We start from the raw sequence: 19,291 nt of genomic DNA, 5'->3' as shown, positions 1-19,291 counted from the left end.
AGGACTGGAGTTGGAGACCACTGCTCTACATTAACCCTTTAAAAATCCACCAATATCAAATATTACACAATTTTAATGCCACCATTTAAGAAAACATGTTTTTAATGTATTTGGTTTTGTCACGTTTCTACTAAGTGAGGTAAACGAAAAACACCCTCTTCTCAGCTTTTGTTGCTCATTTGCCACCATCTTGAATGCAATGAATTCAGGGAGAAAAGAGGATGCACAGGATCCACCACCAGCAGCCTTCACTACAGGCCAAACGGAGTGCAGGTTTGTAGACGGGATTCAGAGGAGCCTTCCACATGAGATGGTAAGAAGCATATCAAGGTTCTGGAGTGACCTAGCCAGTCTCCAGACCCAAACCCAATAAATCTTTGGAGGGAGCTCAAACTCGGTGTTTCTCAGCGACAGCCCAGAAACCTGACTGATCTAGAGAAGATCTGTGTAGAGGAGTGGGCCAAAATCCCTCCTGCAGTGTGTGCAAAGCTGGTGAAAAACTACAGGAAACGTTTGACCTCTGTAAATGCAAACAAAGGCTACTGTTCCAAATATTAACATTGATTTTCTCAGGTGTTCAAATACTTATTTGCAGTTGTATCATACAAATAAGGAGCAAGCCATCCCAGGGTGCTGGAGAAGCAGCCACTGAGGCCCCCTCCACCACACCTATGCAATGTGCACGCTCCCCTAAACCCTAAGTGTGTGGATGTAAATGCAAGAGCAGAGGAAGGAGGGGTATGACGAGTGGCATGAACTAGGAAGCTCTCTCTGGAAGATGAGCTGCCCTGATGGTGGCGGTAGACACCTGTTTCCTAGGACCCCTCCCAGGGCAGGACGATCCAGGGCCTACAGTGCACCCTGAATAGCTCCAAAGCACCATACCCTGGAGAGAGGGGAGTATCAGTAATAATAATAATAATAATAATAATAATAATAATGTACACATTTATACCCTTATAAACACATATACAAACACTCGTATTCCACCTTCCTAAACATACATCTAATGATCATCCGTGCATCCCGCATCCACACCCACGCCATATAGTGCAAGGACACCAGCCCTCCCCGGCCCACTCTGGCTACTCTCCACAAACAAAGCTGTGATGCTTTTAATGTTCTATGTAAAGCCCTTTGAATTGTCTTGTACGTGAAATGTGACGTATAGAGAAACTTGCCTTGACTTCTTCCACCTTCTCTTCTTCAGCCTCCTCTTCTGCTTCCTTCTCTCTCTAGAGAGAGTAAGAAGAGGAAGCAGAAAAGGAAGAAGAGGAGGATATATATATACACATATATATATATATATGTATATATATATATATATATATATATATATAAGGCACTTCAAGACAAATAAAAAAAATTTAAATAAAAATGAAAACCACCACCTGGAGTCAGAGTGGAAAACGAGGGTTTGGAGGGGACATGATGCTGCACAGCCTCAGCAGGATCCTGGTCAGAGATGGAGGGTTAGAAACATTCATGATTAACCTGCTGAAAGTCACATGACTGAGTGAGTCCAGCAGGTGGTCTCCCGTCTGACCTGGCAGGTGTTGCTAGCTACACGCTAGCCTGCAGCTGGAGCTGCAGAGGGATGATATCGCCAACATTTCACTTTTTAATTGCTCCAAAGCGTCACTTTGAGGTTCAAGGACACAAGGTTTCCATGGTTTCCTGAAGATGCAGCAGACTGACGTGACGCGGCGTCCTCACTAGTGTAGCGTTGCACGTCTGTGTGCTGGTTTGAGAGGAAATGAGGGCAGAACACGGTTTCCAGATGTTTCTGTGTGAAGCGCTCGCCAGATTCTCAGAGGAGGTTTGTTTTAAACACAGACGAGGCCATCGCTCATTTTAATGTTTGAACTTTCACATGTTTTCATATCCCCCCATCTGGAGATGGAGCAAAGCATCGTGGGAAAAAGAAGGAGTCCACAAAAAATGCTGCAACACTCTAAACCACTTGGTAACATTTAACTAACAAACTGATCACATGAGGGCAGAGGATGAAGAACAGAGGAAAGAAAAAAAGGAAGAAAAAGCGGAGGAAAAATCAAAGGAGGAAAAAGAAGAGGAAGAGGAGGAAGAAGGTGTTCAGAGGGAGGAGCTCTGATCAGATCTGCTTCCTGACTCACAGCCACTTCTTTCTTTCAGCTCAAGTACAGGAAAAAAGATGGAGTCCATTTATTTTCATTTCTACAAGAAATACCTACACATCTGTATGACCTCAAATCCTAAAACATAGAAACACTGCCCATCCCTCATTTCCTACGCTTACTTATTCCAGTGCAGGGTCAGGAGGAGGCTGAAGGCCCAGCAGCTGGACAGAACATATGAGCTGATAGTGAATCTGATGCAGCAACACGTCTGGAAAAAGCTGGAACAGGAGCAACAAAAGGCTGGAAAAGTACCTGGTACAAACCAGAAACACCTGGAGGAGAGGAGGAGGAAGGATGGACAGAGGTTCACCAATCTGAGACAAACTGGGTCTAAAACTGTGGAACAATTACAGAAAAATGTTCCTCAGACTTTGAAGATCCTCCATCTACAGTGTAGAATATCATCAGAAGATTCAGAGAATCAGGAGGAATCTCTGTGTGCTGGGGACAAGGCTGGATGCTGGTGATCTTCTGCATTAAAAGCAGACATGATTCTCTACTGGAAACCACTGCATGGACTCAGGAAGACTTCCAGAAACCACTGTCTGTGAACACAGTTCACCCTGAAACCCACAAACGCAGGTTAAAGCTCCATCATGCAGAGAAGAAGCCAGATGTGAAGAGGATCCAGAACCAGCTTCTTCCGTCTTCTCTGGACCAAAGCTCATTTAAAATGGTCTGAGGCAAAGTGGAAACCTGGATGAAGATGTGAACTAGTTTGTGGAAAGCATGGACGGCGTGTCCTGCAGACTAAAGAGGAGAGGGAGCATCCAGCTTGTTATCAGTGGACAGGTGAAAAGCTGCATCTCTGATGGGATGGGGCTGCATTAGTGCCTATGGCGTGGGCAGCTTCCACATCTGTGAAGCTCCATCAATGCTGAAAAGTACATGGAGGTTTTAGAGCAACATCTGCTCCATCCAGACAACGTCTCTTTCAGGGAAGACCTTGCAGATTTCAGCAAGACGATGCTGAACCACATCCTGCATCCATCACAGCAGCATGGCTTCACAGGAGAAGAGTCCGGCTGCTGAACTGGCCTGCCTGCAGTCCAGACCTTTCACCAGTACACAACATCTGGAGCATCATGGAAGCAGAAATCCAGCAACCAAGGTCCAGGACTGTAGAGCAGCTAGAATCCTGCATCAGACCAGAATGGGACAACATTTCTCTCCTAAAACTCCAGCAACTGGTCTCCTCACTTCCCAGATGTTTCCAGACATGTTAGAAGAAGAGATGCTACACCATGCTGAACACCACCCTGGAACTACTTTTTACACCGTGCTGAACACCACCCTGGAACTACTTTTTACACCATGCTGAACACCACCCTGGAACTACTTTTTACACCATGCCGAACACCACCCTGGAACTACTTTTTACACCGTGCCGAACACCACCCTGGAACTACTTTTTACACCGTGCCGAACACCACCCTGGAACTACTTTTACACCGTGCCGAACACCACCCTGGAACTACTTTTTACACCGTGCCGAACACCACCCTGGAACTACTTTTTACACCGTGCCGAACGTCACCCTGGAACTACTTTTTACACCGTGCCGAACATCACCCTGGAACTACTTTTTACACCATGCTGAACACCACCCTGGAACTACTTTTTACACCATGCTGAACACCACCCTGGAACTACTTTTTACACCATGCTGAACATCACCCTGGAACTACTTTTTACACCGTGCCGAACGTCACCCTGGAACTACTTTTTACACCGTGCTGAACATCACCCTGGAACTACTTTTTACACCATGCTGAACACCACCCTGGAACTACTTTTTACACCGTGCTGAACACCACCCTGGAACTACTTTTTACACCATGCCGAACATCATCCTGGAACTACTTTTTACACCGTGCCGAACGTCACCCTGGAACTACTTTTTACACCGTGCCGAACGTCACCCTGGAACTACTTTTTATACCGTGCCGAACGTCACCCTGGAACTACTTTTTCCACCGTGCCGAACACCACCCTGGAACTACTTTTTACACCAAGCTGAACATCACCCTGGAACTACTTTTTATACCGTGCCGAACGTCACCCTGGAACTACTTTTTACACCGTGCCGAACACCACCCTGGAACTACTTTTTACACCAAGCTGAACACCACCCTGGAACTACTTTTTACACCGTGCCGAACATCACCCTGGAACTACTTTTTACATCGTGCTGAACGTCACCCTGGAACTACTTTTTACACCGTGCTGAACATCACCCTGGAACTACTTTTTACACCATGCTGAACACCACCCTGGAACTACTTTTTACACCGTGCTGAACATCACCCTGGAACTACTTTTTCCACCGTGCTGAACACCCCCCTGGAACTACTTTTTACACCGTGCTGAAAGTCACCCTGGAACTACTTTTTACACCGTGCTGAACATCACCCTGGAACTACTTTTTACACCGTGCCGAACATCACCCTGGAACTACTTTTAACACCATGCCGAACATCACCCTGGAATTACTTTTTACACCATGCCGAACACCACCCTGGAACTACTTTTTACACCATGCCGAACACCACCCTGGAATTACTTTTTACACCGTGCCGAACATCACCCTGGAACTACTTTTTACACCATGCCGAACATCACCCTGGAATTACTTTTTACACCATGCCGAACACCACCCTGGAACTACTTTTTACACCGTGCTGAACACCACCCTGGAACTACTTTTTACACCGTGCTGAACACCACCCTGGAACTACTTTTTACACCATGCCGAACACCACCCTGGAATTACTTTTTACACCGTGCCGAACATCACCCTGGAACTACTTTTTACACCATGCCGAACATCACCCTGGAATTACTTTTTACACCATGCCGAACACCACCCTGGAACTACTTTTTACACCGTGCTGAACACCACCCTGGAACTACTTTTTACACCGTGCTGAACACCACCCTGGAACTACTTTTTACACCATGCCGAACATCACCCTGGAACTACTTTTTACACCATGCTGAACACCACCCTGGAACTACTTTTTACACCGTGCCGAACACCACCCTGGAACTACTTTTTACACCGTGCCGAACGTCACCCTGGAACTACTTTTTACACCGTGCCGAACATCACCCTGGAACTACTTTTTACACCATGCTGAACACCACCCTGGAACTACTTTTTACACCATGCTGAACACCACCCTGGAACTACTTTTTACACCGTGCTGAACACCACCCTGGAACTACTTTTTACACCATGCCGAACATCATCCTGGAACTACTTTTTACACCGTGCCGAACGTCACCCTGGAACTACTTTTTACATCGTGCCGAACATCACCCTGGAACTACTTTTTACACCGTGCCGAACATCACCGTGGAACTACTTTTTACACCGTGCCGAACGTCACCCTGGAACTACTTTTTACACCGTGCTGAACATCACCGTGGAACTACTTTTTACACCGTGCTGAACATCACCCTGGAACTACTTTTTCCACCATGCCGAACATCACCCTGGAACTACTTTTTCTTCGACAGATGTACTGAAGTGACAGTTTGATCTGCAGCTCCAAGTCGTTTACCTGGATGAAAACACACCTGTCAGGGTCTGTGTGAGTGGAGAAGTCATGCTGATGCCCAGTGTTGTGTCTGAACCTGTTCATTGAACCATGGTTCATGAACTGGTTCATATTTTGAGTGAACGTGAACTGAACGTTCTGTATTTCTGCGTGATGATCGTTATTGTGAGCGCACTCATTCTGCCCTTCTGTGAACGGCGTTCTCACACAGCTGAACTTTGTTCCAGAGAGTTCCAGACTTCCATGGAGCATTCCAGGCAAAATCCAGACAAAAACTCACCATAAACAGGCCTTAATATATCGGTGAAAACCACTAGATATGGCTACACCAGCCACCACCGAGCCGCGCATCAGTCATCAAACTGCGAAACACGAAGGCAGCAACTCCACCTCTGCCTCCATGATCACTGTAGCATCTTCATACGATCACTTAAAATAATTTCTGAAAAGGTCAGTGATGATCCAGGAGGGAGAAATCTGGTCTTTTTGTGTAAACTTTGCCCACCAGGTGTCAAGAAGCAACTTCAACAACGTCAGCAGCAATCTTGAAACAGCAGATTGAAATAAAGCACCAGCGAACCTTTCAAGATATTTGAACTAATGTTAATAAAAACAATCTAAAGACGTGGCGATGGCGGCTAAAGCAGATCCTCTGCCAGCCAGAACTGAATACCGGCGTCCAGCAGCAGCAGCAGCTCCAGCGGCTTCATCTCCAGATGCAGATGGAAAACCTTCTGCAGGATGTTGTCGGCGTCCTGCAGCCTCGGAGGAAAGAGGAACCCTCAGCTTTCAGACACTAATACAGACATATGGTCTGCATGTCTTTCTTTGTCTTTACTTCTCCCTTTGGCTTGAATTCTGCACTTTTATGACCCAAGTTCTGGAACTTTTCTTTGGTCAAAGAAGTCTGAAAAATACTTTCACAAAAATAAAATGACTTAATGACAAGATAAAGTTTAAATGTTTTGCACTTTGAGGTCCATTCTTTGTTTCCTGCTTCATCCTGGTTCCTCCTCAGCCTGGTTCCTGCCTCAGCCTGGTTCTTACCTCAGCCTGGTTCCTAACTCAGTTTCATAATTCCTCAGTAAAAAAAGACCATTCCAGCCAGTTTTCCTTGTGTTTTTATCCTGTAGGAGTGAAAGCTGCAGCTGCTACAAGCTTGGCCGGAATGGGTGAAACAACAGGAAAATGCCATATTCTGAAAGAAATAGCTCACAGCAACATGTCGGGGAAAAAGAACTTTGAACTAGTTCACTTTTAGAACTATGAACTAGTTAGGATGCCTCCTGGACGCCTCCCTGGTGAGGTGTTCCGGGCACGTCCCACAGGAAAGAGGCCCCGGGGAAGACCCAGGACACGCTGGACGGACTACATCTCTCGGCTGGCCTGGGAACGCCTCGGGATCCCTCCGGATGAGCTGGTGAATGTGGCCGGGCAGAGGGAAGTCTGGGTTTCCCTGCTTAGGCAGCTGCCCCCACGACCCGACTCCGGATAAGCGGCAGATAATAGATGGATTGAGAAATAATAAAAAGAAAACAACTGCAATAAAATATATATAAATAAATAATACGGTATACATAATATTTAATAAATTAGTAAGTATTAAATAATCTATCACAATGAATAAATAGTATAGAATAATGAAATATCAAATAAATTAACAATTATTAAATGATGAATAATAAACAAAAAAAATACATTACTAATAGTAAATAAAAGTATTTTACAGTATTTATATGACACTTTTCACAGTAAGAATCACAGCTTGCTTCATAGTGAGAAGAAACAGAAAACGTCTGCAGCTAAAAGCTGAAAGAATGAAGAAAACAGAGAAACAGGAAATGATTTGGGCCAGTGGGCATGAAAGGGTTAACCCTTCATTCCTCCACCTCCTCACCTGGTGGTGCCAGACAGAGCTGAAACAGTTTGTGTCTCTAGACTGGAGATGGATGACCTGGCTGAACTGGTTTTACACGCCGACATGATGACTGTGCTGGTAACTATGGGAACAATGTGGGAGGAGGTGGGAGGACTGGTTCTGTGTCAGGCGGAGATGTTTGACTGCTCGCCAGCTGCTGATGCTCCCACCTTCCACCAGTCCGCTGATGATGATGTCATTGTGTCAATCATTCACTGTCTGGTTGTCAAGGCCGACGGCTGAAGATAAGCAGTCCACACACCCTGATCCAGCACTTCACATGAACACGTCACTCACCTGGAACCCACCTGCAACACCTGGAACACACCTAGAACCCATCTGGAACTCACCTGGAACACACTTGGAATCCAAATGGAACATCTGGAACCTACCTGGAAACCACCTGGAACCCACCACCTGAAATCTGCTGGAACATACCTGGAACACGCTGCTGTACGTTTGTGCATTGTGTCGGTGGCGATTCTTGTATTCAGTGAGTGTGTTTAGTGACTACACATCTACACATCGGAGCTGAAAATAAACTACAAAGATGCTCAAAGCTCAGTATTTACATTACTTAGTGCCGACTAAGCCAACGCTACACAATCCAGTTTGATGTAAACAGGAGGCTAGCAAGGCTGCTAGCTGGTTTTAAAGTAGCTACAGCATGAAAATGTGGAGAAATGGATCCTGGAACCAGTCTGGTTTAACAGAGAAGATACAAGGATGAAGAGAAAGAGAGATATTTCTGACCCCAGACCCAGTATCAGCAGCCTCACAGCTCCCAAGATAGAGCTAGCGGATCCACACTATATGACCCCCTGATGAGGTCTTTCCCATCCTCTGGCCCCCCCATGTATAAAGTCTATATCCGCCACTGCAACCATCTGGGGAAACACAGTGAATCTCTGCTGCCACTTACAGGACAACCACGAGGAAGAGTTTTTAAAATCTAGCGTCAATGAGTCAAACGGAAGCTTTAACGTTCTACTGACGTCCGAGCACGAGTTTAACTCTGCAAAACATCAAAGCAGCATCATAGACTGCATATAAAAGATGGGCGGAGCCTCCGTGACGTCACCCGTAGGTTTCTGAAGAGCTGAAGTGAAGCTCATTGGGCATTCCCACCGTTGCCATCTTGGTAGCATTATGGGTGTCGTCTTTCCTGGAAAATCCTAAAATGGGCAAAGAGGTGGAGCTGAGAAGGGGGCTGTGAGCATGGGGGTGAATGATTGACACCCATCAAACTCCAAGCTGCCTGTAGCTAAGAGCTAACCGAGCTAACCCAGAGCTAACGTAGCTAACGAGCTAGGTAGGCGGGCTAAAGCTAAGGCCGGCTAAAAACTGTAGTTGTGCAACACTCTCCCTTCTTACCTCGGATATTGGCTACCTGTCAGTCATAAAGACACGCCCCTAATTATGCCGAATTTCAAGATTAAATAACATCCAAAAGGACGTGTTAGAAAAAAATTCACTGCCCTCACAGTTTTCATGAAGATAAACTTGACCTATCAATCCTAAAATGGATTTCTGTACCAGGCTTTAAACATGTTTATTTTTGCTGTGAAGTTGGTCTTGGTATCTACCATTTATTACCATGTCATAGTTTACAATATTATAGTTTTCTGCTTCTGGGTATCTATTAGGGGACAGAAGACAAGTATCAGATTGTGTTCAACAGGATTTTGAGCAAAGTTTAAACCATAAATTGAAGCAAAATGTCTCAGAAATGTGACAAATATGTCAGGTCGGGCTCTTATGGGGTAACATGTTAGTCTATGGGGATTTGCTGTTTTGGAGCCAGCCTCTAGTGGATGAGAGGGGAACTGCAGTTTTTTGCACTTTGCATAGGCTTCACATTTTACTGCTGGAGGTTTCCGCTTGAGCAGCATTTATTTATTGTAAATTATATTGTCATGGTAACGTTCCACAGTGTCCCATATGTTCTCCTGATGTGGTGCAGCTCTAATTCCCGCCCCCTGAACCAAGACTTCCGCAGAGTGTTTTAACTAAAGACCCAGTCAGGGAGGTTTAACACAAGCTGCTGTTTTTTTTCCTTTTTTTTAACTCTTTAATTTTTCTATTTTTTTCATCTTTTGCATCTTGTTTTTCATGTTTTATAAGAAACACTTTGAGTTGTCTACATGACAAGTGAATACAGATAAATCTGCCTGGTTTAGAACCGAGGACTGTCATGGAGACGCTGGAAAGGTCCTGAGGATGATGAGGATGATGATGACAGGGTGGAGTCTCCAGGACACGACACATCTTCCAGACTCCAGGTGAAACCAGAAATCTGAAACGATGGAACCATGAGGACTCAGCAACCTGTGAAAAGGCTGATGGATTAAACCTCTTTAGGGGGTTTGAAAGACAACATCTGCTTCAGATGAAGCAGAACGTCCACCCTGAGCATGTGCTCAGAAACGTGGAATAGCACCTGGAATAGCTAACCTCATACATCTTTTCATAGCTGAATGAAAGAGCCGTAAGTGGAAGACAAGAGCGAACTCGAAATGTGATCGTGGATAAATGTTGGGTTTGTGGCTGCAGCTCGTTTCCAGTCGGAAAACCGTCTTGAGTTTGTCTCTTTCTCAAAGCTTCTGACAGGTACAAGACCGGCCATGTCAGCTGATCCACCAGAGCAGGTGGATTAAACCCTCATTAAACCAGACGCCGAGCCCAGATGGCAAACAAGGCCTGGCCCACGTGGCCTAGATGAAATGTGAGTGTGGCTGCCAGAACTCGTCACATGACCACCACCTCAGGGCCAGAAGTGGCCCCAACACTCGGCAGTGCTGTAACTGGGCCAGATTCGGCCCAAGCCTATCTGCCATCTGGGAATTGCATGACAAATGTTCACAAATGGTTTTATTATGTATATTTACAGTGAACAGACGCTAGCACAGGCATAAAGACGTGTTCACATCTCAGCTGGATTATGAAAACATGTACAAATACTTTCAAAACCCAGTTCACCAGTACATGATTTCCTCTGTAGATCACCTGGAATGATTATTTCACACACTGGTGGTCAAAGTTAACCTGAGACTCTGTAGGCTAACGCTAACATGCTATTCACTGATGTTAGCTACCAAGCAGACGGAACTTTCCAGATCATTAAACCAAACACTGGATCTGTAGGGTTTACCTGGAGGCCACAAGTCAGCAGGTGTGGATGTTAAACCCTGAGAGGGGTGCAGTAACACTCCGCCTGGACCCATAGTAAAACCTGCTTCCATCAGACGGGATGACGAAGCTTCCAGCAAACACTCAGCAATGATGAGTCGGGACACGGCTCAACTTTTATACTCAGATTTAATTTACAACATACGTGATATAAAACAGCTGAGCGACAGAAATGCTGCCCAGCAACATTCAGACCAACACAAGACATCCCGAACACGAGAGCTGCTTCCGAACCAGAACACTGGATTTTCTCTGACCCCCCAGGATTTTCTTTTACATGCAAACATGCTGCTGGAATAAAAGAGTACAAAACCCAACATATAAAAGATGCAGGCTGTTCCCACAGCATTCCCACAGTGTTCCCAGTGTTCCCACAGCATTCCCACAACATTCCGACAATGTCTGGCTTCAAACCAGCAGCAGAGACCTAAACCAGAAACACAATTCCAGATCCTGGAGTCCAGAACTTTCAGTTTTCCATGAAGAACTTGGATTTTTAGAACTTTTCACACAAACATTAAAACTTAGATTTTTATCCACTTTGGAGAAAAAAAAGCTATTTTTCCAGAATTAATGAGATAAATTTATAAAAACACAAATAAAATCCAAGTGAGAAATCCAGTCTCATCCGGCTGAAGGATCCTTCCGCCTCCAAGTCAGAAACCACCGCTGGACCAGTTTTCCCTCATGGTGGGGTCCTGGTGTTTCTTGAGGACCTGAAGTCTGAGAAATCCAGCAGGCTCCATTTTATATTGTGGATAAAACTTTAAAGATGGTTTCTGTTTGTGAGTCAGCAGCTCAGGCAGGATCCTGCAGAGTCCCTGTGTGACGGGGACCTTCATGTGAATCTGAGCACATGTTGGAGCTTCAGCAGGTGGAGCCTTATCATCATGGTGCATTCTGGTACAGTTGTTTTTTTCAGGGGCAGAATCACAAGAAGTTTGTAGCAAAATCTGCTTTTAAAACTTAAAAAAAAAAAAAAAATTAGAACAGAAAACTTGGGATTCATAGAAACATCTGGAAGTCACAGCAGCTCTGGGAACGCTGTGGGAAAATTTAGCTTGTGGTTCAGGAGCAGCAGGATCCAGACACCACACCTGTGGGTGGAACCAAAATCAGACAGTCCACACCTGCACAAAGCCCAGGTAATTATAGTGCGGCCCCACCCTCTCTGTGGCGGTGGGGGCCTGTCTCGATCTGTTTAGACGACCCTGCCCGTGTTAAACCAGATTTTCATTAAAGCCACAGCTCGCTGAGTCTGAGGCGTCTGGACCCTCCCAACACGGCCGTCTGGAGGCGGAGGGCTTCACCCTGCTCACCGCCTCGGTTGTGTCTCTGAGGACGAGCTGGGCTGTAGAGGACAGGCGCATCTCTGAGGACAAAGGAAAGTGTTTATACTCCTCAGAGAGAGTCATCAGCGCTGGTTATATGTTTAAGTTGAGAAGAGACGTGCGGACAGGACAACAGGTAGAGGACGAAGCCGTTAAAAACTAGAATAAGAAAAAAAACAAAACATCAGCTTCCTGGTTTAAAACGAGCCGACCAATCAGAGGCTCGACAACAGAAGAGTTTCTGTCCAACCAGCTGGCTTCACCTTAAATGTCTCAATTTCATTTAAAAGTCACATAAATTCTCAGAATTTTCCAGTGGGGGGGGGGGGGGACACACAAACGATGAAGATGACCGAGTCTTTCTGGCTCCGCCCCCTCACTGCCCATTGGTGGAGCTGCTGTTGGGGGCGGGGCTGGATCCCTCTGCGCCGGCGGGCGGCTGCACGTTGTCGGCCAGGTTGTGAGCGTGCTCCAGGAAGAGGTCTTTGAGCACGCTCAGCTCTTTGCTGAGCAGCTTGATCTTGGCCTCCAGCCGCTCGTTCTCCTCCTTCAGCTCGTTGACGCGCTGCTGCGTGTCCATGGCCTTCTGCTTGCTGCGCATGCGGCTCTTCTTCACCGCCAGGTTGTTGCGCTCGCGCCGCTGCCGGTACTCCTCGCTGTCCTTGTCCGCAGGGGGCTTCTTCATCTTGCTGGGGGGGAGGGCCTTGCCGCCGGCGGAGCTGGGGTCGGCGGGGATGAGCTGTGGTACCTGCTGCAGACCGGCGACGGCCGCCTGCAGGGACGAGGAGGACGGGGCGGCGTGGGCCTGGCTCTGGATGACGCTCACGCCGTTGTGGTCAGCTGTGGTGAGTTTCGCCTGCGACGGCCGGCTCATTTGGATGTGATGCCTTCAGGAGCTGATCTCTGACCGGAGTCTCCTCAGGTTTAGAGATGAAACGGAGACGGAGGACAGAGAGGACGGAGGGGACGGGTCCGGATGGGACAACCTGGAGGACAACATGAAACATCCTCAACTTCCAGACAGACAGACCGACAGGAAGTCAGGCACTCTATGTCCAAAACTTAATTAGCAGTTCATAAAATAATATGAAATACTTTGTATTAAATATAAAACATTACATTTATATTAAAGTATTATTAAATATTAGGGCTGCTCGATTATGACCAAAATAATAATCACAATTAATTTGATCAATATTTTAATCATGATCATTAACCGTGTTTAGAAAAACATGTAATTTTATTGCACCAATTAAAAACAAACTATGTGGCAACAATTTTTAGTGAAAACTTAAACTTTAAATTAGAATAGATGATAAATATATATCACCGAGTTCTATAAAAATATATAAATACATTTACCAGTAATTTGTGAGAAGATAGTGTAAATTATAGGGCTACAAAAGATGCTAAATTATGAGCCGTTCAGGAGCCAAAACAGCTGAACATCCATCACTAGTGTGTGTATATATATATATATATATATATATATATATATATATATAGATAGATAGATGTAATGGAGGCTGCCATAAAGAGGGATGTCGTGAGAAAGGCAAAAGTTGATGAAAAGACAAACTAATGTTTAGAACAGCAAAAAAAAAAAAAAAAAAAATTAAATTCTTCAGTCATTTTTTCTTTGTTTACATTTCATTTTATTAAGTGCATTTTTTTATTAAGAGTCTGTAACATGTCACAACACTTAACTTTTTACATATTTATGTCCACACTCTTCATGAATAAACATGAACATGTGACGGTAAGCCAGCGAGGATCCGCCAGCAGCAGCTTTTACGTTTCGTTTCCAGCCTGGTGATGAAACAGAGGTGCTGCTGCGTGAGGACCAGGCCTCTGCTGAGTGCTTTGGATGGGGGGGTCTGCGTATCACCCCCTCCTCACTGAAGAGGAAACTATACCTCTTTCACGCCAGTCTCCAAAAGTCTCCAATATCACCAGAAAAAGTCGCTACGTTAGCGACACAGCTAGCTGCCGACTGTAAAAGTACGTCCTGGTTGTTTAGGCAGCGTAATGACGCCCCTGGTGGCTGGCAGACCGCCGGCTGAGAACGGTGGGATCAGAGATGCAGCAGAGCCGCATTTTTAATGTAAATATTGTTGACCATCAGGTTCATTTAATTGTGGCCACCAACATCATGGGTGTGTCCCAAACCGCGCACTTCTATACTTCGAACACTACATTTAAGTGCTTAGTGCGCTGACACAGAAATTTCAGTAAAAACTCAGTGCACTGAAAGTACCCGGATGCTGCCCTAAACTCGGCCAAAAATCTAGTGCGAAACGATGGACACTACACGCACTAAACGGACGCCATCTTGCTGACGTAGCGGAAGGGGAGGGACTTTCAGAGCTGGCAGCCACCGACTCAGCGGTACCGATGCAGGCGGAGGCTGTTTTCTACTGTTGTAAGTATGAAGATATTTGATCATAATTCTAATATAAACTGCAGCATGCTTCTTATCTCTTCTATCCCTGATGACAGTTATGGATCTGATCATTTGTTGGAGGCTGCAGTAGAGTTAGCAACGTAAATGTTAGCAGTTTTATAGACGATTTCGCGGATGTAGATGGGCTATAAGTGTTAAAAATGATTAATGCTATAGGTTCCGTATGTTTATTCATGATTGCTGAACCTCCAAATTAAGCACTGCGGGGTCTCTGGCGTAAACGAAATGGTCCTTGATCTGAAAACTGGTTAGGAGACACCGCTGGTTAGAGAACCGGCCCGTTTCCATGGTAACGCTGACGAAGCCGTAGCTGATTGCAGACGCTTATCTAAAGTGATGTACAAAGTACCCATAGAGTACATAATAATGTTTGCTTTTATATAACCTGCCATTCTGTGTTCACCGTAGGTCACTGTGGCATCGAACTACCGAGCCAGCAGTGGCACTGAGGCGTTTACCACCTGCGGGTTAGGACGCTGCTGTGGAGAAGAGGAGGCGGCCAGAGAGAAATGATTTAATTAAAAGTTTAAATAAAATGTTTTCTGCATCCCTGTTTTAGCATCTTCATTACTGCATTTCATATTTTAAATGATGATTTCTGGTATAATCGGTTTCCTGTTGCAGACGTGAAGGTATCAGTGTAAACACCAATAAAAAAAGATGTATAATGTAAAGTACTTTAATTCAGTTAAGATATCGTTGCTTATTTAAAAGCTGTTTTAGCATAAAAGTATGACATGCAAACACGTATGTTGACGTGATTTTGGATTTTGGAAGAAAAAAAAAGTATATTAACAGAGCGGCGCTGGTAAGCTGGTACGTCACTACCGGTAAGTGCAAAACGTTAGAGCTCAATTTGGATCAGGACTTACCCACGATAGTGTCACTACAGAAGGTAGTGCTTAGTGCGCACTACACACTTCCTTCCAGTGCACTCATGTAAGTGCGCGGTTTGAGACACACTCCATGATTACTATCAAAATCCAAATAATTGTGCAGCCTTATTAAATATGAAATCATATTAACTCTAAAATTATATTAAAATGAAGTTATACTAATAAAAGGTAATATGGCAGCTCAGTGCTACATGTAGAGAGAATTTCCCGGTTGGGAATTAGTAATATCTGTTAACTAATTATCTGATTAACTAATGGCTGCAGCTTTACCAGAAACCAGTCAGGTTCTGTCTTCAGACGTTCTGTGAGCAGGAACCGGGTCATCTGAGGAGGTTCTGAAGGAACCAGGAACTAAAGCAAGTGCTCGGGAGGGGCTTGCCGAGCTAAAAGTTTGTGATTGGCTGAATATTCTCAGGTGAACAGCTGTTAATGTTAAACTCTGACTGCTGCAGAGAAATAAACATGATTATTTCACAGCAGCTATACTCAAACAAACATCCCATAATATTCAATCTAAATTGGTGCCTCTGAGGACATTTCTCTAAATGTTCTGAATGTAAAGCTGTGAAAGGAACAGCAGCCCTTTTCTGATCAGATAATCAATAAAACGATCCACTAATGATGGAGCTCGTGCCTGGACCAACCTGCCAACAGGAAGCAGGAAGTGTTTTTCCCTCCATGTTGTTCGGCTGAAATCTGTCCATTATAGTTTCTGAAAAACACCTGAACTTAGCTCAGGTATCAGAACCTACCTGAACCCCAGTCTCTTCCTCTCCTCCGGGCTCTGACGTCACACGCGGTCAGGTTATAATACAATCAATTAGCAGCCGCGCTGTGATTGGTCGGCGCGTTGCTATGCAGCCAGTCAGCTGTGCGCAGCGGAAAGCGCTCCGGGTGCAAACAGCGGACTGTTGCCCGGTGTTGCATCATCACGAGCGGCTCTTTGTGCCGACAGAGGGGAACTCCGGAGTCACGCAGGCCAAACCGCAGTTTTATGGGGACTCGGGTGATGTTTGACAAACATGAAAACATCCCAAACGTCCCAGTGATGCCGAGGTTTTAGTTCCAACACGACAGTTTGATCATTTTACTTTAGCAACTTTTCCTTCAGCGAAAGAAGCTAACAGCTCATCCGCCTCTTCTTCCTGCTCTGATCAGAACCTCTAAAAAGACTCTTCTTTGACTTTAAAAACGAGGAGGGAAACGTTTTCTTTCTCTTATAACCAGACTAGCCAGTTAGCTCCTCTGCTAACGAACCCCAGCCTCGCACTTCGCGCTCCTTTTCTGAGGCGTGAACCGAACCGAAACGCCATTTACCTTCAGTGTTCAGCCGTGTAGTCAACCATCCGTGGAAACGGGGGAGCACAGGATAAAAGTTGGAGGCTAATTCCGTCTCTCTTCACACTGTTTTTGTTTGAAACATGGAGAGGAGCAGATTGCGAAATCTCCTTTACCGTGTTCGGCAATGTCCCGCATCAGCCAATCACAGGCAAGTAGGGGGCAGCGCAGTAAGACCTAGACCAATCACAGCTCAAGGCTTAATATAGTGATGCAATTCTTTCAGTGATTGACATGTAGTTGGACCAATAGCAAGCGGCTTTCCTGTTGGTTTTGTTTATGTAACGTGAGGTTTGTCGGATGAGTTCAAACATGTATGACTTCATCCGAAGGAGGAGACTCAGTCATTCTGAAACTGGGATTCCTTTTGTCTGTTTCATGTCCTCCATCAGTAAAATCACATTTATTTTATTTATTTAACCAGTAAGATCCTACTGGGAATAAAGAAATTAATAGAGTTTGGGTCAAAGCAGCAGAAAATGTAAAAGTTACAACACAAATACAAGACAAATATAAAGAGAAAAGAGATAACAAGAAAAAAATTTTCATATTTCGGTTTAAAAGAAACCCCCATGTAAACCAGGTATCACTGGTCCCGGAGGGCCTGTGTCTGCAAGTATTGGTGCAGCAGCACACCAGATTCAAATGACCAGATCATTCACCGACTTGACAACAAGCTGTTGGAGATCCATTTTACTTGAGCCAGGTGTTGCAGAAGGCAGTAAGGAAACATCCAGTACCTGTAGGACACTGGCCTCGAGGACGAGAGCTGATGATCCCTGATAAACCTTTTCAGGTGAGCTGTTACACCACACAGCTTCGGTTTCACAAAACCTACACACTACAGAGATTTTATTAATCTGTTCCTCATGAAGCCTACGTTTCTACCTCCTGTCTGAAATAAATTAAGCACATCTTCCCAACTACCAGGGCTGCATGTAGATCCTTTGTAAGATCTGGCCTGGGACAACAGAGGAAAATTAGCCTTTGGCTAAATCCAGCATATTTAGGAGTGTTCTTTTGTTTTTATATATGTTCTGGCCCTGTGAAATAAATAAATAAATAAAATAATAATAATTATAATAATAATAATAATAATAATAATTATATATATATATATATATATATATATATATACAAAGTATGTGTCAGAATAATTGACAGGTAAATTACAGGGGAACAAATTTACAATCAATTTAAATACAATCGATTAAACAAATTCTTAAACCGTCCTGTAAAACTACAGAAAAATTAGATGTAAATAAATGTCCAGCTTCATGTCTGAGGCGAAGCTGCTTGACTAAGTTCTGCTGACATGATCCAGACACAAGTTCGACCCATAAACTGGTTCTGATAAAGAGATGAGGAGGAGGAAGAAACTATTTTACACTCACAACATATTTAATGGATCTCTCTGATAACATGAACCTTCAGCTTCTCTGTTGGATGAAATGATCCAGTTTGCTGATAAAAACCAGGACAGAGTTGAAGTTTTACTGGGGGAGTCATTCAAGACCACAGAGACCTACTCAGACTAGATACACACTGAAAACACAAAGAAAATAAAGAAAATGTCATTTTTGCTTCATGAGAACTCATCGCAAGCTTTAGCGTTAGCTGCTAATGTGGGTGCCTGTGGTGTTAGCGTTAGCTGCTAATGTGGGTGCCTGTGGTGTTAGCGTTAGCTGCTAATGTGGGTGCCTGTGGTGTTAGCGTTAGCTGCTAATGTGGGTGCCTGTGGTGTTAGCGTTAGCTGCTAATGTGGGCGCCTGTGGTGTTAGTGTTAGCTGCTAATGTGGGCGCCTGTGGTAGCGTTAGCTGCTAATGTGGGTGCCTGTGGTGTTAGCGTTAGCTGCTAATGTGGGTGCCTGTGGTGTTAGCATTAGCTGCTAATGTGGGTGCCTGTGGTGTTGGCGTTAGCTGCTAATGTGGGCGCCTGTGGTGTTAGCGTTAGCTGCTAATGTGGGTGCCTGTGGTGCTAGCGTTAGCTGCTAATGTGGGCGCCTGTGGTGTTAGCGTTAGCTGCTAATGTGGGTGCCTGTGGTGTTAGCGTTAGCTGCTAATGTGGGTGCCTGTGGTGTTAGCGTTAGCTGCTAATGTGGGTGCCTGTGGTGTTAGCGTTAGCTGCTAATGTGGGTGCCTGTGGTGTTAGCGTTAGCTGCTAATGTGGGTGCCTGTGGTGTTAGCGTTAGCTGCTAATGTGGGTGCCTGTGGTGTTAGCGTTAGCTGCTAATGTGGACGCCTGTGGTGTTAGCGTTAGCTGCTAATGTGGGCGCTCACGGTTTGACGGCATCGCTGTGTCTTTCTTAGCAAAAGAAGTTGAAAAGATGTAAGCAATACAATTTTTCTGCACATGCTCAGATCTAAACGAGAAGTACATAAATCAGATGTACTGGTCTACATGCAGAAATCTCTTTTCTAATAATCAGATTG

The 19,291-nt window shown here is 44.9% G+C and overlaps 1 protein-coding gene across 1 annotated transcript; it reads right to left on the bottom strand.

Moving 5' to 3' along the window:
• Positions 1-10,941: 10,941 nt before the first annotated feature.
• Positions 10,942-16,997, bottom strand: cebpg (CCAAT enhancer binding protein gamma). Its single transcript, XM_041992762.1, has 2 exons — positions 16,838-16,997; positions 10,942-13,146 (listed from the first exon to the last, which is right to left on the bottom strand). Exon 2 carries the CDS (start codon positions 13,032-13,034, stop codon positions 12,537-12,539), a length of 498 nt encoding a protein of 165 aa, XP_041848696.1. The 5' UTR covers positions 13,035-13,146; positions 16,838-16,997; the 3' UTR covers positions 10,942-12,536.
• Between the last annotated feature and the right edge of the window lie 2,294 nt (positions 16,998-19,291).

Source organism: Melanotaenia boesemani, chromosome 1 (genome assembly GCF_017639745.1).
Source record: "Melanotaenia boesemani isolate fMelBoe1 chromosome 1, fMelBoe1.pri, whole genome shotgun sequence".
In the NCBI taxonomy this organism is placed as follows: Eukaryota; Metazoa; Chordata; class Actinopteri; order Atheriniformes; family Melanotaeniidae; genus Melanotaenia; species Melanotaenia boesemani.
This window is presented reverse-complemented; position numbering and strand designations above follow the sequence as displayed.

Excerpts from the sequence above, each read along its gene's own strand:
- cebpg (XM_041992762.1), bottom strand. The coding sequence starts at position 13,034 with ATGAGCCGGCCGTCGCAGGCGAAACTCACCACAGCTGACCACAACGGC.